This window comes from Adiantum capillus-veneris, chromosome 26 (genome assembly GCF_014529385.1).
Source record: "Adiantum capillus-veneris isolate H3 chromosome 26, ASM1452938v2, whole genome shotgun sequence".
Lineage (NCBI taxonomy): Eukaryota > Viridiplantae > Streptophyta > Polypodiopsida > Polypodiales > Pteridaceae > Adiantum > Adiantum capillus-veneris.
In genome coordinates, this window is record NC_140956.1 from 56,531,806 (window position 1) to 56,554,660 (window position 22,855).

At 42.9% G+C, this 22,855-nt stretch overlaps 1 protein-coding gene and 1 pseudogene across 2 annotated transcripts in view; one reads left to right on the top strand and one right to left on the bottom strand.

Moving 5' to 3' along the window:
• HY2 (phytochromobilin:ferredoxin oxidoreductase, chloroplast / phytochromobilin synthase (HY2)) overlaps positions 1 to 10,290 on the bottom strand; it is a 48,901-nt gene extending 38,611 nt beyond the window's left edge. Inside the window, exon 1 of one of the 2 annotated variants that reach the window (XM_086501135.1) lies at positions 9,745 to 10,290. In XM_086501135.1, the coding sequence (XP_086357261.1) occupies positions 9,745 to 10,047 (303 nt within the window). In that variant the 5' untranslated portion in view covers positions 10,048 to 10,290. The remainder of the gene's footprint in view (positions 1 to 9,744) is intronic. The other variant, XM_086501136.1, reaches the window with a different exon arrangement.
• Positions 10,291 to 11,069: 779 nt separating this feature from the next.
• The window catches only part of LOC147423495 (uncharacterized), a 43,516-nt pseudogene continuing 31,730 nt past the window's right edge, over positions 11,070 to 22,855 (top strand).

Consider the following 22,855-nt stretch of genomic DNA (forward strand, 5'->3'; position numbering starts at 1 on the left):
AAACAAGCTCAAGGCGCGGTTTATGTCCCCTCAGTACCTCGCACGATTGAAAGAGGATTGGCGTAATCTCAAGCAACATGGCATGCCAATCATGTCTTTTTCTAACCGTGTTTTGCAGCTAGGCACTCAATTACGCAAGTCGGATGATGAGCGCAAAGAGGCTTTTCTCTTTGGGTTAGACGAATACATCAAGTTTGATGTTGAAGTCTTTGACCCCGCGGATCTCAACAAGGCGGTAGCAATCGCTCTCGCCCAAGAGATGAAGCACAACAAGGGAAAGCCTAAGGAGAACAAGTCTTCTCAAGGGACATCTTAGAATTCTCAGAACACACAGAATGGTAAGAATGGTAATTCTTCTAGCCCTTCTTCCTCTAATTCCTCAGAAAAGACCTCTAACAATGAATCTAAGGGTAAAGCTAAAGCACCTGCAAAACCTAAGCTCACCCCTGATGAAAAAGCTTCACAAGGAATTATAGGAGGATACATCACGGCTAAAGAACAAGTGATTTATGCTAAAGAAGGTAGATGTTTTCAATGTCATGTCAAGGGTCACATTAAGAGACCTGTCCTAAGACGGTCCCACCTTAAGAACCAAAGGCACCCACAACTACCACAAACTCTGTCACAACACAACCTGCATCTTCTCATGACTCTAACACACGCATTGATGAATCTCTCACGAAGTGTTATGGTCATGTAAAAGGACAGCGTTTTATCATATTGTTTGATCCAAGCAGTATGCATGATGTGATTAGTCCCCCTCTTGTTGAGAGAGCCCACCTAGAGGTTAGTCAAAAATCTCCTCTCGAGGTTTCTGGCTTCACTCCTCGTCTGGACTCTCATCACGAAGGAGTGCCTTGATGTGATGTTTACCGTTCAGCAAGCTTCTTTTCGTAGGAAATTTCTTGTGTCTCCTCTCTCAGGATGTGATATGATTTTAGGCATGAAATGGTTTCGTGAATTGAACCCTCTCGTTGATTGGGAGGCTCTCACTCTCATTTTGCATGCCAAAACAGATTCCCCCCTCATCATTCGTGCTGAGGAGGGCTTGCATTCTTTGCCTCTCATCTCGCATGTGCAGGTAAAGCGTGAATTACAACGAGGAGCACAAGCGGCATTCATCTATGTTGCCCCAGTTTCCGAGAGCATTCAGGCTCCATGTAAGTATTCGGAGTTGTTTACGAAATTTAAACATCTCTTTTTGCAGGATGATCTTCCACCTCGTCTCCCACCGGAGCGGCCGGAGGACCATTGCATCGAGCTTATGGAGGGAGCGCGGCCTATCAGTAAGGCTCCCTACCGTTCGAACAAGTCACATGAGGAAGAGTTAGAGCGACAACTCACGGAGTTGGTGACTAGAGGATTCATACGTCCTAGTGTAAGTCCTTTTGCTGCGCCTATTTTGTTCGTTTGCAAGAAGGATGGTTTGTCTCGTTTGTGTATTGATTACAGGGCATTAAACAAGATGACCATCAAGAACAAGTTTCCGATGCCTCGCATTGAGTATATCTTGGATAGGCTCAATGGGGCAAAGGTTTTCAGCAAGGTCAATCTCAAAAGTGGATACCATCAGGTACGGGTATTCAAAGGCGACATTTTCAAGACCGCCTTTCGCACCGAGCGAGAGCAATGGGAGTATATTGTTATGCCTTTTGGATTGACAGGAGCCGTGGGTACGTTCAATCATCTCATGGTAGGTCGTTTCGACGATATGGTAGGTGTATGTGTGTTCATCTTTTTAGATGATATTCTCATTTTTTCTGCATCGTGGGAGCAACATAAATTAGATGTTGAAAGGGTACTAACTCGTTTGGATGAGTGTCAGTTGTATATTGCAACTAAGAAGTCGGAATTTTTTCTTACTGAAGTCATTTATCTGGGTTATATCATTTCTGCAGAAGGCGTCAAGCTAGACCCCGCGAAGGTGGAACAGGTTCGTAATTGGGATTTGCCCAAAACTGCATATGATGTGCGTTCTTTTCTTCGTTTTGTCAAGCATATAGTTCGCAGTGCGCACATAGAGAATTTTGCACGCATTGCTGCACCTATGACTGATGTGTTGAAAGGGGTTAAGACTCGCCGTCAACGCGTAGACTTGCCCAAAGCAGCCATTGAGGCTCACAGCTCTCAAGGTTGCGGTGACACAAGCATCGTGTCTTGTCCTTGCCTCTTGGGATGACCCCTTTGAGGTATGGACGGATGCGAGCAATGTCGCCATAGGCGCTGTGCTCCAACAGCATGGTCGCCCAGTAGCTTTCCTTAGCCGGAAGCTCAATAGTGCAGAAAAGAATTATTCAGTTTATGATAAAGAACTTTTGTCTGTTATTCACTCTCTTAAGCATTGGAAGCATTTTTTGTATGGAAGAGAGTTTACAGTGCGCACAGATCATCAAGCCCTCAAGTGGCTCAAGTCTATGCCTAGTGCACATTGGAGTGATCGCCAAGCGCAGTGGTCACAATTTTTTGAGCAATTTGAGGTTTGATTGAGTATGTGCCTGGAAAAGCTAACCCTGTTGCAGATGCGTTGAGTCGCAAAGGACAGATATTGGCTCTTGAGTCAAGAACCACATTTTCTATACAGGGTGAGTCTTTTGATAGCATGAAGAATCAATATGCAGATTCGGAGTTTGGTAAGTATTGGTTGCAGGCTCTTGCTTCCCAAGGGCCCAGCAACTATCTCATTCGTGATGGATTGTTATTTTTTCGTCAGTGACTATGTGTGTTGCCCTCTCTCAGGCCAACCATATTGCATGATGCACATGATTCTCTCACAGGTGGGCACAGGGGTATGAACACCACATTGGAAAAGACTGAACGTTTTTGTTATTGGCCTAAAGTGCGGAAAGACGTGTTTCGTTATGTCACACAGTGCACCATATGTCAAAAAGTAAAGCTCCTTGGAATAAGCAACAAGGCCTCTTGCTTTCGGTGCCTATTCCCAAGGGACCTTTTCAGGCTATCTCTACGGATTTTGTGACTAACTTACCACCAAGTCTGCATTCAAGGAACACTCAATGTTTAACTTTGTTGATCGTTTCAACAAATTCTGCATGTTGATTCCTTGTAAGGCCACAGTTACTGCACAAGATGTTGCACGATTGTTCATAAAGCATTGGAACCCCCTCTGTGGTTTGCCAAAGTCCATTGTTTCAGATAGGGATGTTAAGTTTACGTCCAACTTTTGGCGTGCACTCTTTGAAAATTTTGGCACAAAGTTGAATTTCTCATCCGCTTTTCATCCATAGTCAGATGGTCAAACGGAAATTTATAATCAGTTGGCTTTTGATGTGTTGAAGTCTTATGTTCATGATCACCAGTCTCAATGGGAGCTCTATCTCCCATTGGTTCAGGCTATTCTCAATGATTCCTTCTCTTCTGCTATTGGTCGAACTCCGTATGAGGCAGCTTTTGGCCGCCGATTCCAGTCACTGTTGACTCGATCGGTCAATCAAATGCCTGATGCCAATGCTGAGAGTCAGTCATTGGATGAGATTTCTGAGAGTGTGAAGCTTCGGCTAAGCAAGGCTCAGGAATCTTATTCTCGACAGGCTAACAAGCATCGTCAGGAGGTCTCGATCAAGGAAGGAGATTGGGTGTATCTACGAATCATGAAACAACGTCTTAAGCAAGTTGGAAAGAAATGTCCTAAGTTATCTTTTCGTATGTATGGTCCATTTCCAATCATCAAAAAAATTAATGAGGTTTCAATGAAATTGAAGTTGCCTAACTCATGGTCAATGCACAACGTTTTCCATGTTTCTTGGTTAAAAGTGTTTCAGGGAACACCTCCAAAGGACGTTTCGGAAGAAGAAGAACCGGAGATCATCGATGAAGCTGAAGTCATGGAGCCGGAGCAAGTTTTGTTGCATCGGTTTCGCCATGGTTCGAAGAAACAAGTACGACAGTATTTTTTGAAGTTCAAAGATCGAGGAACCCATGAAGCGGTGTGGGTAGACGAAGAGTTCTTCAAGGATTATCCACAGTTGTTGGCAGACTCCAAGGAAGCCATGCAGCTCGGTACCAGTACCTCACTTTAAAAAGGAGGGGATGTCACGTGACACATCCCAACCGTATGTGTCCGTAGACAAGCTACACCATAGCAGGGTTTCCGTCAGTCAAGTCAGTTTAGATTAGCAGTGATCTGGCACTTTTGTGAGTCAATTCGTAGACCGTGCATGCCCAATCACTTAGAGTAGATGCATATCCTCTGGTTGCATAAGCATAAGCATAAGCATAAGCATTTCCATCAGATTCCATCATAGTCAGTTTGGGCATTTTTCAAGTGACTTTATCCCATTTTCCTTTATTTTTGACATTTTTCACTTATTTATTAAGTGACTTTTGTTGGGTACTCAGTAGGGCAAATTGGGTAAGTTAATATATAAGCAAACCCAAGTTAGCACAAATTGGCACATGAGCAAAGGCACAACAAGCTTCCCCAAGCAACAGGTGCCCCTCCCTCTCTCAGCAAGACTCTCCCCAAGCCATCTTGGTGAGCCCTCCCCTTCCCTCAGCCATCAGCGTTTCCATCCTCACCATAAGGATCCATCCCCTTGGCGTTAATCCAGACTCAGCCATCGCCAGCCCAGCCCCATTGCCTGGCGTTTCCCCCCCTTCAAGCCACCCAAAGCCAGCGTTTTCTGGATCGCTAAAGCATCAGCAGCTGCAGCGTTTTTGCCTCAGCTTTTCTAGCGTTTTGTCAACAGTAGAGAACCTGCTGTCCAGCGTTTTCTCAGCCAAGGAAACAACCTAAAAACGCAGCTTAGACAGCAGATACATCAGCGTTTTTTCTCATCAATTCAGCCCCGACAAGAACAATCAATTTCAGCCGCAAATCAGCAGGGAACAGCAGTCAATTTCAGCCCCCAACGTAGCACAGATTCTCAGCCTTGCCCCTTTGTGGACGGCAGATAAAGAAGCATCAAATTCAGCCCTAAGGTCTTCATCGACATAGTCCCCGTTGCATCAGTCCATTGCATACGCATTGTACACCTTTGTGCAATCAAAGTAGACCACTCTCGCCAACGAGAGTGGGGCCTTCGGAGGAGGGTTTTACAACCTCTCGGGTGTCGTATCTCCTCTCTCCTTCTCTCAGTCTCATTCACTTGCACACACAATGTCCACTCACTTTGTTCGTGATCATAGCATTCTCCATAAAACGGAAGGCTCTCTCCTTCCCTAAGAACTAAAAGGAACCTTGAGCAGTAAAGATCACTAATCTTGAGAAATACAACATTCATTCCGCTGCACCTTACACTTCATAAGATGGTGGGTACTAGGAATTTAAAACAAATGGGCAAAGTGGACACTTGGCGGCTCGAAGCAGTATGCAACACACCTCAGCAAGGAGGGGGCGCCCAAATCTAGTAGAGCAAGAGGGAGAGCTGATTTGGCTTATTGTGAAGCTACAGCGGGTGTGTGAGTAGTGGGTGCAAGTTCACAACTTTAATAAAAAGCTTGCCATCTCCTCTATCTTATGTAGCACGATGATTCCGCTCTCGTGCGCCTCTCTCTTCTTTTGAATACAAATTCGTGATGCCCAGCTCAAGGGCTTGTCATCTATATGTACACTTGTGGGGACATCTATGCTTGATTGCAAAGGCAACAGCCTCTTGTACAACTACAGGATTAGCTAACTACAGGTTGATTTAGAGAGATTTCTCGCGAGAGATCTCGTCTAAATCAAAGGGCAAGTAGCCCTATAGGTGCAGGAACTCGAGGGCTACCTACAAGTGTGTTTGGGACGCAAACGGAGCTCAAAACAGAGAATGACAGCTTGCTGTAATTTTTTGCACATATAGGGTTTTGACCCTTTTTGATGCCTAAAGCTCCCAAGAGCTTCAAGGAAGCTTGGGAATTGTCAAACACGTGTTCTAGTGCGTTTTAGAGGCGAAAAAGAGAGAATTTAGTGTGCTGTTCTTTTCTCACTAGGTTTGTAAAAGTGCTCTAATGCGCGTGGAAAGTCGTCACCTATTATATGGGGATTTTGTTTGAAAAGCCTTCTATTGTCGTTATGCTACCAAATCTGGAGGGGTAGCTCATAGAAGATTACAGGGTTTATAATTTTCTCCAAGCTCAATTGGAATAAAGAAATACTAAAAGGGACGCCAACCTTTGGCGCCAACACGGTGTCATTGTCTACTTGGGAGCACTCTAGCTACCAAGTCGTAAATTGTCGTGAAGTGGTAAATCCCAGTTTACAGGTGTTACTTTGTGCCATTAAGTACAGGTAAAGTTAAACCATGTATAGATCGGGTGAAAACCAAAGTTTACTGCCCTTTAGTGGGCTAAAGGCCGGTTAAAAGCACTATGAATGTCTTGTACCTCACACACTATAAGGCCAAAAAGGAACCTTTTGCTCAAGTTTACTGTTAAAGATAAACAGGATAAAATTACATAGCTGGAAAACAAAAACCAAGAGCCAAGCCCAAGCATTAGGAAGCGTAACCGCGAAACGCGTTTCGACAGGCCTGAAACGCGAAACGGCTGAAACGGCCGAAACGTTTCACCTGCAAGGTGAAACGCCTAGAGTGAAACGCCTGAAACAAAAAATTTGCTTTAGAGAATTTGGCCATTAAATATTTATTTATTTATTATGTATTTGCTATTTCAAGGTTAACATAGTATGTACATAGTATGTGTTTCTACTCACTGCACTATGAACACCTATTTTGTCGATACATAACTCTATATATACACAAAATTGGCGTTTCGGTCAAACGTTTCAGTGAGGCCTTAGCCTAGAGTGAAACGTTTCGGGATGAAACGCCACGTTTCGGGGTGAAACGTTTCGGGTCTGAAACGTTTCACGGTTACGCTAGCATTAGGTCAAAGACCACCAATATGATCAGAAGGTACAATTAAAAGCCCTAAGCAGCCCAATCTTATAAGAACTTTGAACTAAGTCAAAATCAGATAGTGCAATAAAAGAGATCAAACAGTCCCAAGTTTTATCATACCCAAACAACCCCAAGCAAACCCAACAAGATACAATGTATTGTCTATTCACTCAGAGTTATCATGGCCAAGAAAACCAATTGCTAAAGTTAAAAATAAAATTAAGTTCCTCAAGCATACTCAGCATATCACATGAGCATGTCGGCGCAAAATCTGGAGCATCCGTACTGGCCTACCACGTCATCAGTTGCTACGCAAGAGTTGGAGAGTGTGTGTGTGTGTGTGGTCCTGCTTTATTTTAACGTCTTCTGTCGCTTGGGTCCCACCGGGTGAGGTCCCATAAGTTGGTGGGAACTTCTTTAAAAATTCGGCCACACGGCACGTCTTTATAAGTTGGTAAAACTTCTTCTGCTGCAGTGTGACATGAAATGTTTCGGGGTTTCGTGCGTTAAGGTTTCTGAAACATTTCGTTTCAAAGCTCAAAGTAAGTGAAACGTAGTTTCCTTTTACATGTATGTACCCATAATTATACATACAAATTCACCTCTCAAGACATGTGAAATACCAAAATCTAGATGTGAAACTTGAGTCACGAGGCGGCCTTTGTACATGGCTTTAAAAATCCCCAAACAAGTGGTTTGAGGTCAACAAGTTACAAGGGGTCCAAAAAAAAAATCAACTCGTTTTGGGTATTTCGCCAAAACCTTTTGGTTGTTTCGCCGTTTTGGGGTTTCGGAGGGCTGAAACGCGTTTTTATGTCACTATGTTTAGAATCAGAATCTGCTACTTCTACTTCTTCTGCTTTTGCTCTTAGTGTTTAGGCCCCTCGGCCAAGATTTGCAGGTTGGCTCCATTCTTCAATGGCTTGACACATCAACAGTTTGTGACATCCCCCCTTCTTGAACGAAAGTAATCGTCCGCAATTATAGCATATCTGCAAAACAACTCAAGTTAGCTCAAAATTTTCCAAGGGCCATTACGAGAGACATTCTGAGGGATAATCAGTTTTCTCATTCCAAATTGGAGCTCTTGATATCATGGGTCATTGGCTTTCCCAAAAAAATCTCATCCAATAAGGAGTATATTCTCATTCCAAATCGGAGCTCTTGATATCCTGGCGTAGCAAAATTAGCCATCACACCCGGACCACGTTGATCTCTAACGAGTGTCTCGATACACTAATATTACATACCCAGGCAATCTCATCCAATTAGGAATATTCAGTGGTTGGCACATCACACAGCAACACAAATGCTCGCATATGCATGTTACAAGACACAACGAACAGCGCCGCTAAGCACTCCCCCGAGACAAACTGCCTGCGGTATGAAGCTACTCAATGACTACCTCGTCACTCCCCCACAAATAACCTAAAACTGTCCAAGCCATGAGCTCAAAGGATTGATACAACCAAACGCTCCCCGAACATCCCATTTGCATCATTCGGAGGTTTTCAGCGTGCAACGATAAGCTCCTCAGACATTCCGTTTGCGTCATTCGGAGGTTTTCAAGCGTACAACGAAAAGCTCCCCAAGACATCCCATCCGTGTCGTTCCGATGTTTTCAAGCATACAACGAAACGGTGCCTAGACATCCGGTCTGCGTCGTTCCAAGGTTCAGACAATACCAAAACAGCATTTCTCACTACTCCACCGGGGAGTAAATCACCAAACATTGAAAATAGTATTAAAGCCGGAGTCAAACAATTCAAATCGGCACCAAGACGGGTTTAAAACAGATACAATCCATTTCAAATTTCAAACAATACTTCCTCAAACACAGATCAAAAGTATTTAAAACAACTAGATAATTCATTCAGGTTTTTGTTCGGACAGCCAAACTTTGAGCACGACTCGCTTGTCCTTGGTATTGATATTAGTCAAGCTCTCTCCAATTCAATCGACAAATAGAGTATTGCAGTTAGTCAAAGTTGAAGAAGATAGGAAGAATGAAATGTGGGTATTATACAGAGGAAAATATGATCATTGTACGAGATTTTCATCAAACCGTCACCGAAGTAGTACAATTTCATCCATTTGTGAAACGATGACACTCTGATGTCTCTTTTTATATGGTTGTGATACTCTTTTGTTTATTGACATCTCATTATGTCGTTGAGCTCTTGAGCCACTTCAGTTTATTTCCTTCAATTGAAAATCATTGGTGCTGCTAATGACGGAGGGCTGAATCCGCCTCGACAGAATCTTTAATCCAACTAATCAGCTACCCCGAAGTGAAAACTGTTGAAGATGTGTATGACTTGTCCTATAGGCTCATTTTGGCCTCCAAATGGACGATATTATAGGAGGCTACACATCGGCAAATGCATTTTGGGTGCCTGTCCAAACAATGGCAGCCCATTTCCACGTAGCGGGCGGGCTACTCCAGAGTAATGTTACACACTGCCAAGCCTAAAAGTACCCACAAAATTAACACTGATTGGCTGTTACAGAATGGAGGAGGCAGCGCCATATTTGGGCCACCTCAAACCCCCCCCCCCTCCCCCAAAAAAAGAAACTTTCAAGAAATGGAGCCAATGTGGAATGCCAGCAAGAAAATGGCAAGTCACAGATATGGCAGTGTGTAATACAGCTGCTCGCCAGATCTCGTGTGTAAGTTTTTGATTGGTTATTACACAGCTGCTCGCCAGATCTCGTGTGTAAGTTTTTGATTGGTCGCTGAAGGGGATGAATAGCGGGGCAATGTGTAACCAGCCTAAAGCTCTCATTTCAGCCTCCAAAAGTAAGATACTTCTCTCTCTCTCTCTCTCTCTCTCTCTCTCTCTCTCTCTCTCTCTCTCTCTCTCTCTCTCTCCCAAATGGGCAATTACTGATTTAAAACAAATACCTGGAGAGGAAAAGGGGAAAGGCAAGTGCTCTGCCCAACCTCACGAATGGCAAATTCGATGAAGTCGTCATACAAAGGAGGGCATCTTCTGGCCGTAAAGGCAACATGGGAGCGGGAAGAGGCCAGGAAGAAAGGTGGATAGCAGAGACTCCTTGAATGTGACGCAGTGCTTGAAGCAAATGCTCCTGCAGGGAGGGAGCAATGAAGACCTGGTAAGCTTTTGCTGAAATGCAGGCACGTAGCGGTCTTTGAGAAGGAAGGGCCTTGAAACGAAATATTCTGAGCGAGATCCGACAAACCCATTTGCTGCTCTTTCAAATGCTAACATCCGGCTGCACCTCCTTGCATCTGCTTGCGTCTCCTGTTCCTACATGTAAGGTTTATCGCGTGGCTCACTAGTAAGTCACTGGGGTGCCATCACCCCATGTAAGGTTTTCTCACGTGGGTCAGTATGGTGCATTTTTGAGCTGGGTCACACCTACGCTAGTGATCATGCTTGAGCTTTCTGGGCTTCTAGAGGGGGTTAAGGCCATACTGATGTGTTCCCTGTTTTGTTAGTGAAAAGTTTCATATGTATTTTAAAAAATAAAATAAAAAATAAAAATGTTTGATTGGTGAGTGCTATAGTGCGCCCTCATGAGAAAGCTAAGAGTGACACTGGGTGGTCACAATGTCTTGTTTTCTCTCAAAAGATATTGAGATAAGATTTTTGTCAAGATTATATTATTGAATGATTATATTATTGAATGTGCTCTAACTAAATTAATGTCTGGCTCCTCTTTTCTCGTGCAACCTCCATGACCAGGTGTCCAGTTTTAAAAAATTAAAAGGTTTTCGACGATTGGTTTCTTAAGTTAGCGAGAGGAAATCTTTAATCTTTTAACTAGTTTGGGGACGAGCGCGTCACTCGATCATGTGTCTTCGATGCTACCGTCGATTCTCTGCACCTCACGCCTCCAGTCTCCAAGACACCGTCCGGGGCCTCGTCACATGTTACTCCTCTGCAGCCTCCTCCAATGCTAAGTTGTGCCAGCTCCGTGAGTTCGTACCCGCCTCACAAGCTTTGCTTTTCTATACCGCGACCTTCACCTCCCGCTCTCCACTCAAGCTCTCTCTCACACTCAGAATATTTCAGAGATCCTCCTGCAGTGCCTGCACCAACTTCTCTCTCTCTCTCTCTCTCTCTCTCTCCCTCCAGTTCTGGCCGATTCAGAAGTACAGGTTCCATGGATCCAAGAGAGGTCGCTATAGCTATACTAGGACGTAATCGCAACTCTGATATAGAGGATATGGTGGAACGATTAATATGGAAGCCATTACCTGCAGTGCAGCAGTGTCAATGACTGACTTGAAGCGGGAGGATGGCTGCTCCATTGTGCTGGATTTCTTTTTCGCTTCTCTCAAGTAGACGTACTAGTATAACTGCTACTAGTTCTGCTGATCGACGTCGAGCAGAGCAACAAATATATATTGTCGGGTTTAAGCTCATCATTCTTGCCCGGTTTGAGATCGGGCACTACAAGATTAATTAATGATGTACTCACTACTTTCTCAGCTCTAGGATGGAATCCTGATTCTGTGGATTACATACGGGCAAAGGGATATTCATGGGGAGCTGGGCAATCATCCCTAACCTCATCCATGTGGTTGAGGATCCTACTCTCCAATGGGGCGTCAATGCTCTGTTTATCTTCCTTTCCGATGATCAATATGAGCAGATCGTGAATCGCCGCCTCCTTGCCACCATTCCGTCGGTTGCCGCTCTCTGCATCTCCGACACTTTCAATCTTCTTACGTACTCAAGTGTTGAAATAGATCTCAGCAAAGTTTTACTCTGCTCGCCCAACTTCACTCATGTCTTCGTAGCAATCCACCACCGGCTTTATTCGGGCCGTCATTTGTCATTTTATAACCTGAAGATGGATACGCAAGAGACCTTTCAAACCAACACTTCCAAGCTCCATTCGATCTTCATTGGGAACATGACCAGTCACCCACAACATCTAGACTGGAAAGCTCCAGCAACAGCTCTTGCATCTCACCCTTCCCTCACCTCCTTTACTCTCTAGTTCAGATTGGCACATTGTTCGTCCTTAAAAATCATCGCCGAACTTTTTTGCTTCGCTTTGATCCAAAATAATCCTCAATTAACCTCCTTGTCTTTTATCTCCACCAAGGATATGAATGATGGACAGTTATATAGGGATCACCTACACCTAATTGATGACTCCCGAAAGGCAGTGCTTGATAGCCTTAGACAACATGGCACCCTTCACCAAGTTAGCTTTGATGGCACATTGCCTCTTGACGGTGACCCTGTAATTGCTGCACAACTCAAGAAGAACGCAGAACATGCCGATCAAATCATGTTGCTCAAGGCAGAGGGTTTCAAGCTAGTGCCCAATCTTTTTGTCAACTTTTTAGTGGTGGATAAAAAAGTATTCAAAACAAAGGGCTTATACTGCTTGAAGATTGGATCGTGGATCATAAGCAGATGAAGTGTAGAAAGCATCGATGAGTATAACTACCAATTTTATCACTTTTCCCATTGGGTGTCTTTGTAGAATGATCTCTTGGTGTTTTCAAGTTTAATCACTATCCCAACATTGGGCGTTATGTGCACCTAATCACAAATGACTAAATTGCCTAGTTTCAATGGGTTTTGAACGGGCATCATAATGTTTTGAATTGGCATCGTTATGTATGAGAGATTCAGCAATATGTGTGTTTGTGTGCATGCTAGCACACACACACACACACAGTTTCAAACTTAAACTTTAGAGAAAATAACCAAAACACCCCTCTAATTTGTGGAAATTCCCAAAGTACAACTCAAATTTCAAAAATTCCCAAACTATTCCAGTATTTTGTCATAAATTCTTGAAATGCCCTTCAAATTTTCCAACATGCCCATGGTTCTGAGTTTCTCCAAAAATGAAATTTTTGCAAGTTTTCATAAGCAGACTGATTGTCTATCATACAAGATGCAAAAACTAGAATTTGGGTTGGTAATGTAGGTTCTGGAGATGAATTGCTTAATATTTTTAGACATGATTGCCTTTTTTGTGAGGTAATTTGTGGCAACTTACATTGCATGCTAAACACTCATAAATGGATCTCAATTGTCAAAAAGGAACAAAGATTCGAAAATCTTGAACAATCCAACCAAAATAGATACAAGGATATTTTGGGAATGTTTGAAAATTAAAGGGTATTTTTGGGAATTTCCACAAATTAGAGGGGTATTTTGATAATTTTCCCTAATTTTTACTATAGTCTCGTCTTCTTGGTAGCATGCCACATGATTTATCGCTTTTTTTTCTCTTGTTACATGTAGGACAGAAGTTTGTGGAGGGATTGAAGCTCTTGAAATTGCTTGTGATTGGAGGAATATAGTGCACGTATCTCGAGTGCTTATACTTCCCAAAACAATAGCTTACATTTTATCTAGTGTTTGCAGAGAGAATAGCCACTTCCAATTTTTCTCTTGTTTCTCTCTGTTATGAGCCCTCCCCCCACTCACATCACTCACCCTTTGTGCAACTTGGCTCTAAAACAAGCTTTAAAGAAGATGGGAGATAGGGATACAAATCTAACTGTTAAAGTTTTCCTAGTCTACCGGCATGATAAAATGTAATGGCTCATGTGAAGCTTAGAAAGCTTTTCTTACTAAGGCCCACATGAGTCTTTGCCTTTTTCTCTTTGTTGTTTGTATTTGAGCTACAAAAACCTGATGAAGCGAGCGTGCAAGGTGTTACTATAGGAGACCAGTGGAGCATTCAACATGATTGATTACAGAGCATTCAACATGATTGATTACAGAGCCTAACCACAAGCTTAACCATGCAAGGCAAGAGAGTGAGATAATTCAAATGTGGTTGATAATTCCTTCATTAGAAAGATACAAAGGCTCTCTTAGAGCTTGTATGGAAAGAGCATCTAGATTATATATCCTCCTCAAGATGCTAATCTACCCATCCCATAGGCTGACTAGACTCTTTCATGTACAAAAACTCATAATCACATAGTTTTTCCTATACGTCTTGACACATCCCAATCTTAGGTGGAGTGGTTGTTCACACATGAGGTGCAACAAAGCCTACACCCAACACCCCTCCCCTTGTGGGTTGTGTTGCATTTCCACAATACATTCCTCCCCTCAAAACACACAGAGGGTGAGGCACACAAGTCCTCCCTAACACAAGGGTATTAGCACACATATATTCCCTTGAATACAAGTAGCTAGAGGGACACACAATCCTCCCATAAAGGAGCACACTCCTTAGCAGAGATTAATGAGTGAGTGCTTCTTGAGTCAATCAATAAATTGAAGCTCTTACCTTGATATTTGGCCCTAAATAAAGAGGGTGACACACAAACTAAGTGGTTCACATATATAGGGTTTGTTATTGTTTGTTGATCGATGGATTTTCTCCCCAATACATGTCTTCAAATTGTCCTTCTTTTTTATTGTTATCTTGGTTGTTGCCATAGGGAACTTATTCATCTTTGCCTTTTCTTTTTATCTTTGTTGTCTTGGTCTTCATGTTATTTGCTTAATGTTGCTTAATACCTTGACAGACATGGCATGGTTAAATCATAAATGTTACACTAATCTATCGTCCCTAGAGCTTGATCGCAAGCTTAACCACGCACGAGAAGAAAGAAAGAGATAATGCAATGTGGTTGAAATTCCTTCATTAGAAATTGTGTACAAAGTCGATGATGTGGACCAAAAGAAGAGAGCATTTAGATAACACTAGTAAAACAGTGCCGCCTTCGACAGCGGTATGGCCCCTCTTATCCTCAAATGCCTCGCTCTTATTTAGTCTCTCTCTCTCTCTCTCTCTCTCTCTCTCTCTCTCTCTCTCTCTCTCTCTCTCTCTCTCTCTCTCTCTCTCTGCTGCTGACGGAAGCCTGGCTGCCCTACACAATATCCGAAATAGCCCGCTACAAACCATAAAACGCTAAATACGCATACCTGGCATATCCATGAGCATGGAATAAAAGCTGTACACAAACATAGAGAAATAGAGAGCGGGAGAGAGAAAGCGAGAACGTGTAGGCGCACCTCCTAGAGTGGAGTGCTACGCCGGCAAGGCAAGAGGGAAGGGAGGAGAGGAGAGAAGACATAGGCATTGGGTGCAATCTCCCCCCGTGCAAGAGTGAGCATGTCCCTCTTGCACGTATTTAATTTATAGAGAAGTTCATGCTCAAAATTGAGTTACATCCAATTCACACTTGGGCATAAAATAGTCATGGCTCATAAAGAGCTCAATGTAACAATTAATAGCTGTCTACATCTCAACTTATAACTAAACCATAAATACTCAGGCTTGCCACAGAAAATCCAATGGTGGCAGTTTTATTCCGAATAACTGCTATCGCCTTATTGTCCAGCATGTGTCAATCACTGATCCGCTCACACAACACCCAACAAGTGATCATATTCCACAATTCAAATCAACATTGCAATGCTTCATCAAAATATCAAATATTTCACAAATATATCATCAAAATATCAATTCCATTACATACCCCGGGGTTGAAAGACAATTGTCCTCAATTGTTACCAAAACCAAACTAGCGACAGTGGTGGCCAGTCCCACCGGTAGAGTGGTCTAGTAATTTGGTGTTTCCTAGATCGGCGGATCTACACCAATGGTCGTGCTGCCTAAATCGGCGGATCTGCATTTTGAATTCGTGTTGCCTAAATTGGCGAATCTACACTAGTGCTGCCTAAATCGGCGGATCTGCACTTTTAAAATTCGTGTTGCCGGTGAATCTACACTAGAAGAGAGGCACTGCCTAAATCGGTGAATCTGTGTCTCTAGGTGTGTGGTATGCAAGTATCAAGTGATGGTAGTGCGGACTTAGCGATTGTTCAGAAATCCATTGACGCTCTTCCAAAGAATGGTTTTTGTATTTTACCAAATATCTTCTGTACATGTTTCCTCTACGGGTAGTGGTCATGTCATGATCTAAAATTATTTCCGGAGTCAAAATTTCTTCATCGTCCTCAATGAAGGGGGGGTCAGCTGTGGTAGGGGTGTCGGGAATAGGTCCCTTGTGTGGTCTCAATAAACTGACATGGAAGGAGTTGTGTATTTTCCAATGTGAGGGAATGCCCAAGCGGAACGCATTGTCATTTATTTTATGAAGAATTTTGAATGGGCCATAAAATCTAGGGGTCAATTTCACTTTAGGATGTTTTTCTACACTTTTTAAGCGTCGTTTTTCTATTCTAAGCCAAACAAGGTCGTTTTCTTTAAAGGGTGCAGGTCTTCGTTTCTTATTGGCTTATGCAGTGTATCATTCTTGTGCTCGTTTAATGCAAGCTGTGGCTTCTTGTAAAATGTATGTGTGATCTCTTGCTAAAGTGTCAGCCCGCATGGACATCAATGCTAATAGTGGAGACAGGGACAGGGAGTTTCTTCCCATAGACAATTTCAAAAGGTGCACGGTTTGTGGATGGGTGGGGTGTGTTATTGTAAGCAAATTGAATCATAGGGAGGTGTTGGTCCCAGTTTACAGTATTTTCAGTGGTATAAGATCGAAGAAGATCCATAATAGTACTGTTTGTGGCTTATGTTTGACCATTACTTTCAGGGTGAAATGTAGATGTGAAATCCATTTTAGAGCCTAAATTTTTGGCTAGGGCGACCCAAAAATGATTTCAAAAGCGTCCATCGCGGTCAGAGAGAATGACTTTGGGGAAGCCATGGTAGGGAAAGATGGTTTTGAGGAAAAGGTTTGCAGCCTGTGGTGCAGACAATGTCTTTTTGCACGGTACAAAGTATGCTTGTTTGCTAAAACGGTCAACTATGGTCCATATCATATCATTGTGTGAGGATGTGGTGGGAAGTCCTGTGATAAAATCCATGGAGATTTGTTCCCAAGGGACAGCAGGGATAGGGAGAGGCATTAAAAGACCATAAGACTTACCATGATGACGTTTAAGTCTTTGACATATCAAACAATCTAAAACAAATTTTGTGATATCGTGCTTCATTCCAAGCCAAAAAAAAATGATCTTGACATGCAGCGAGTGTGGATTGAATTCCTCGGTGACCCACATATGGTGGTGCATGCATTTCAGTCATTGCTAGTTCCTTGAAGGGTGTTGTGATGCATAGCTTTTGCTGAAAATAAAGATAACCATTTGCCAATGTGTAGTGTTCATAGGGAAGACCATTATTGTGAGTTATTTCAAACCAAGCACGTGAAAAATGTGGATCGTGAGCATATGTGTTAGGCATAGAATGAAAAGATTTCACATCACTCACAGAAATGTGATTCAAATAAACATGCTTGATTTTATCGAAGACACATGAATGAGTAACAAAGAGTACATTTACTTCAGGTTTTCTACTTAATGTGTCTGCTACTACATTCGCTTTTCCTGGTTGGTATTGTATCATAGGATGGAAATTTTGAATGAAACTGGCCCATTGGATATGATGGTCAAAAATGGTGGATTGAGTCAGAAGATGTTTAATGGCCTGTTGGTCAGTCTTGATTAGAACTTCGGAGCCCATGAGATAATGTTTCCAAATGTCTAGAGCGTGGACTACGGCTAGCAATTCTTTATCGTATGTGTTGTATTTGGTTTCAGATGGTTTGAGTTTTGGACTTTCGAAGGCAAGTGGGTGATCATTTTGCATTAAGACTGCGCCTATGCCTGAGCCACTCGCGTCTGTAACAACTACAAAGAAGGGTTGTGTGAAGTCGGGTAATTGTAGGACGGGGGCATATGTGAGGAGATATTTGAGAGTGTCAAATGATTTTTGTTGTGTGGGACCCCAATTAAATGGTACTTTTTGACAAAGTAAAGTGGTCATCGGTGACGCAATGTGTGAGAAATTTTTGACAAATTTTCGATCAAAGCCTGCTAGACCTAAAAAGGATTTTATGTCATGCACAGATTTGGGGGTAGGCCATGTTTTAATAGTGTCAATCTTTTGAGGGTCAACAGATATTCCTTTTTCTAAGACTATGTGGCCTAAATAGTCAATGTGTGTTTGAAAAAATGTACTTTTGTCTGGATTTGCAAACAACTGGTGGTCACGCAATAACTCAAAGACAATATGCAGGTGATTTTTGTGTTCATGCTCATCACGACTAAAAATCAAAATGTCATCAAAGAACACAATAACAGAGTCTTGATAATCAAGAAATATTTTGTTCATCATTCTAGCAAATGTGGCAGGTGCATTTGTGAGACCAAATGGTAAGACAATAAACTCATAATGACCAGACTGGGTACGAAATGCAGTTTTAAAAATATCATTAGGGTGCATACGGATCTGATGGTATCCTGATTGTTAGTCAATTTTGCTAAACAGTTTCGCTCCTCATAAGCGATCTAGGAGATCGTCTATACGTGGGATGGGATAGCGATTTTTGACAGTAACCTTGTTTAATGCACGATAGTCTATGCACATGCGAAAAGTTTTGTTTTTCTTTTGGACTAGGAGAACTGGGGCAGCAAAAGGGGATGCACTCGGACGGATGAGGCCCTTATCTAGGAGTTCGGTGATTTGTTTTTGGATTTCTTGTTGGTGCAAGGGACTATGTCTATATGGTGCTCTGTGTGGAGGTTGTGAGCTTGGAAAAATTTCAATTTTATGATCTAATTCACCACGAGAGGGTGGGAGGTGAGGGGGGTAATCATCCACAAAGCAATCATTATAATGTGAGAGGAAATCATTATGTGTGTGAGAGAGAGATGATTGTCTGTGCTCCACTTCAGTAACAAATATCATGTATGCTTTGTCATCCTTTCGTAGTGCATGTTTTGCTTGTGTGTGTGATATCAAGGGAAACATAGCAAGTGATGCATCAACAGAAAGTGAAATAGATTTTCCATTGAAAGTGAAATTCATTGTGTGTGTACGATAGTCAATTTGTGGATTATGTTGGTGTCGAAAAGGCATGCCCAAAATGATATCGGTGGATTGCAATGGTGCAATTAAAAAATCACGCTGTTCTGTGTAATCACCAATGGTAATTGTGAGAGATTTAATTTCACGTGTGCCATTGTACCTAGTACCTTGAAAAGCACATTTAACTTTGTATGCAGATGGTGTGGTGGTTAAATTCAATTTTCGTACCAATTTTTCATAAATAAAATTGTGTGAACTACCATCATCGTGTAAAATAGACACACTTGATTTTGAATTTTGCCTTTCTGACGGAGCAAAGCATGAATTGAAATTGGCATACCTGGTACGTGAGGTGGGGTTGCGACTGTCCAATCAGCCATGGCGTCATCTAGGGGTTCTGATTCATCTTCGATGTTGTGTAGGCGAGCTGTAGGTTGGCGAGGACCGGGTGGACAGTTGTTGGTGCAGTTGGCTTCAACATGGCCGTATAGGCGGCATTTGAAGCACCAAACACCATTGCGGTGTGCAGGGGGGTTGGGGTGATAATGTGTGTTTGAAATTTGAGGTGTAGTGTGTGTGGGTGGAGTGGTGGGATTGTGTTGTGGGCGATGATTGTTTTGGTGACGACAAAGGAAAAGGGGGTGGGCGGCTTTGTATGTAATTATTTGTGCGAGGGTTTGAAGTATACCTGTTGAAATTATTATCGTTGCGATTGCGGTTGTGGTTGTTGTTACTCCACTGATTGCGAGGTTGAAAATTGGGACGGTTGGGGTTATAGCTATTGCGCACTTCATGGACGATAGAGTTGATTTCTTTCTCAGCATCGTAGGCCAAGGATATAGCTTCATAAAGAGACGCCGTTTTAAGAGAATTGAGTTTTGACTGTATACCATTGGGAAGACCGTCTTCATATTTGCGTTGGAGAGACTCTACAGACACTTCTTCTACCATACGGAGGAGTGGAAGACGTTCCCAGAAGCGGTCAGTGTAACGAGAGATGGTGTCTTCTTGCATCCAGGAGAATTTGGCCTAAGCACGACGAGCGTCAAGGCCAAATTGAGGGGGTAGGAAGGAATCTTTGACTCGTTGTTAAAAGCTGTCCCAAGTTGATGGTCGTTCTGCCGTTTTACGAAGCACGCTCCACCAGAGTGAAGCTTGACCAGAAAGGTGATTAGTAGCACATTTAATTTTATCTTTTTCAGTGAAAGATTCACCAGCAAAATAATCGTCGAATTGATTTAACCAAGACAGCACCGTTTTACCAATTTTGCGACCATCAAACTTGAAAAACGTGAAAGATTTTTTACTTATCTTTGCCTCTTTGCTGAATTGTTGAGCCTCGAACGCAGCCTTGAAAATTTTGATCATACGTTCATTTTCGTTGTCGTCTTCGCGTGCTCGTTTCTGATCATTTGCGGCGAGGCGTTGATTCGCAATGTCTAATTCCTATTGCAGCAAGAATACTTGTTGCTCCAAGGTTGGTGCTGGGAGAGGTGAATCACTGGTCCAATCGGAGGGGGCACTGGCGCCGTTTGTCTCCATGATGATTGGGGAAATTGGTAATTATGTTGATTTGCAGCAAATCCCTATCCGGCGTAGAAGGTTTGCGGCGAATAAATTTGACTATCCTGATTCCACACTGTCGAATAGAGTAAAAGAGTTCATAAGCCCAACGCCAATAAGTGCGAAGCTCACTATGGTGCAGAGCGGTTGCGAGGTTTTTGACTAGAAGCGATGCAGACGAGTGGGTTGCTGATGATATAGCGGTGCACAATCAACGTGTCGCTGGTTGTGAATGCGACATAGCAGAGGAAGCATATGATTGGAGAAGAGCGATGAGAATTACCACCCTGTTTGATAGGTTCGACAAGCTCGGTCTAGTCGAAGAACGGTGATGGCTATCGTTGCGGCTTATTTTGCAAAAGAGATCGACATGTCCTTAGTGTATCTGCTTGGGTAGGGAGATGCGGTCCGTACCATCGACATGTCAAAGATGATGACAATGTGTATGGGTGTGTGTGTGTGTATTCTTGCTTAGAGATGGTGAAAAAGCTCTCTGCTAGATGGCTTACCAAGCTTCCCTGTGGTAATCCCTCTTTTCTCTAAAGGTAGTCGGGAGTAAGAGTAAAGGATACCCCACGAAAAAAAATAAAATATACAGAGCCCTTATTGTTCGGTTTTGAACGCCATCATCATCCGTGGGTCTCGGCCAAGAGCAAAGGGAGAGAGACTATCAATCGAGTCAGTTATTGGAAGTGTTCCTCTCTATCAATCCAAAAGGAGGAGTCGCAGAGTCGATATGCTATGGTTGGTATGCCTTGCCGTGATTCGTGAGGTCGTTATCACGTTGTTAGGTTTAGTGGTTGGAGGATAGAGATATGATATTTCTTTCTGGTCTTCCAGTCGATGAGAAGTGGGGCGGGGTTGGTGAATACGAGAGGGCAAGAGAGAAAGAGACAGAAAAGGTGTGGTCGGCATGCTTTTTGGTCTTCCAGTCGATGAGAAGTGGGGCGGGGTTGGTGAATACGAGAGGGCAAGAGAGAAAGAGACAGAAAAGGTGTGGTCGGCATGCGAGAAAGAGAGAGAGATTGGTTCAGCGGCGTCCGGGTGTTGGGTAGGCAGAGCCGCCACAGATAAAGGTGAGGTTGAGAGCGCAGCGAGTTGGGAGGTGGGAGAAGTAGGTAAACCAAGAAAAATCTCTGCCGCAGGAGTAGTGGGGCGGTGGTTGCGGGCTAAAAGGCCAAACGTCCAGAAGAGGGCCGATGGAGGCTGGTTTTCCACGTCGTGTATGGCCGGCAAGGCCTGCTAAGTCCTTTGCAAGTGGAGTGGCGCCCCCTAGCAGCCTGTGAGGCTGGCACAACACAGAGACAGAGAGGGAGAGGAGGCGACAACGACAAAAAAAAGGCTTTTGCTACTAACAACCCTGCGCTTATGCTCGGAACCCGCAGCTACTGCATATCCTGCATCCTTTATTGTTTGAAAATAAAAAAATCCATTATTATTAATATTTTCCTTAGGGGATGTTTCCCGTGATATATTCCTGAACCTTGGTGTGGGGGGGGTCCTTTGAGACGGAGCTATGAATTCTTTTGATCATATCCATTACAAGGTTTCCTATGTTTGCCCCCTACGTTGAGGGAAGAGACGAGAAAGATATATATGTATATATGTATGTGTACACCTATTTCGATCTAAATTTGTACTCGAGCTCCTCTTGTATGTCTTTGATTCACCTATGATCTTAAAACATCGATTTTTATTTTATTTTTTTATTCTTCATCTGCTGTACACATCCCCGATAAAACTAAGAGTTTCTCTTAATCAACTACGTACACTAGCTACGTCGATATTATTAGTATTATTATTAAGGGTGTTAAACACTATGTTAACCATGTTTAGGCTTGTCTTAAGAGATTTGTACTGCTCACATACATACAATTTTAAGCGAGAAAAAATAAGTTTAAGAAGCATGACTTATCTTTGTTCATAACAATCTCCATAGCCATCACCGCTGCAAGCCCAAGAGCATAGCCACAGCTCTGATACCATTGCTACTAACGGAAGCCTGGATGCCTTGCACAATATCCGAAATAGCCCGCTACAAACCATAAAATGATAAATACGCATACCTGGCATATCCACGAGCATGGAATAAAAGCTGTACACGAACATAGAGAAATAGAGAGCGGGAGAGAGAAAGCGAGAACGTGCAGGCGCACCTCCTAGAGCGGAGTGCTATGCCGGCACGGCAAGAGGGAAGGGAGGAGAGGAGAGAAGACACGGGCGTTGGGTGCAATCTCCCCCCGTGCAAGAGTGAGTATGTCCCTCTTGCACGTATTTAATTTATAGAGAAATTCATGCTCAAAATTGAGTTACATCCAATTCACACTTGGGCATAAAATAGTCATGGCTCATAAAGAGCTCAATGTAACAATTAATAGCTGTCTACATCTCAACTTATAACTAAACCATAAATACTAAGGCTTGCCACAGAAAATCCAATGGTGGCAGTTTTATTCCGAATAACTGCTATCGCCTTATTGTCCAGCACGTGCCAATCACTGATCTGCTCACACAACACCCAACAAGTGATCATATTCCACAATTCAAATCAACATTGCAATGCTTCATCAAAATATCAAATATTTCACAAATATATTATCAAAATATCAATTCCATTACTCTCTCTCTCTCTCTCTCTCTCTCTCTCTCTCTCTCTCTCTCTC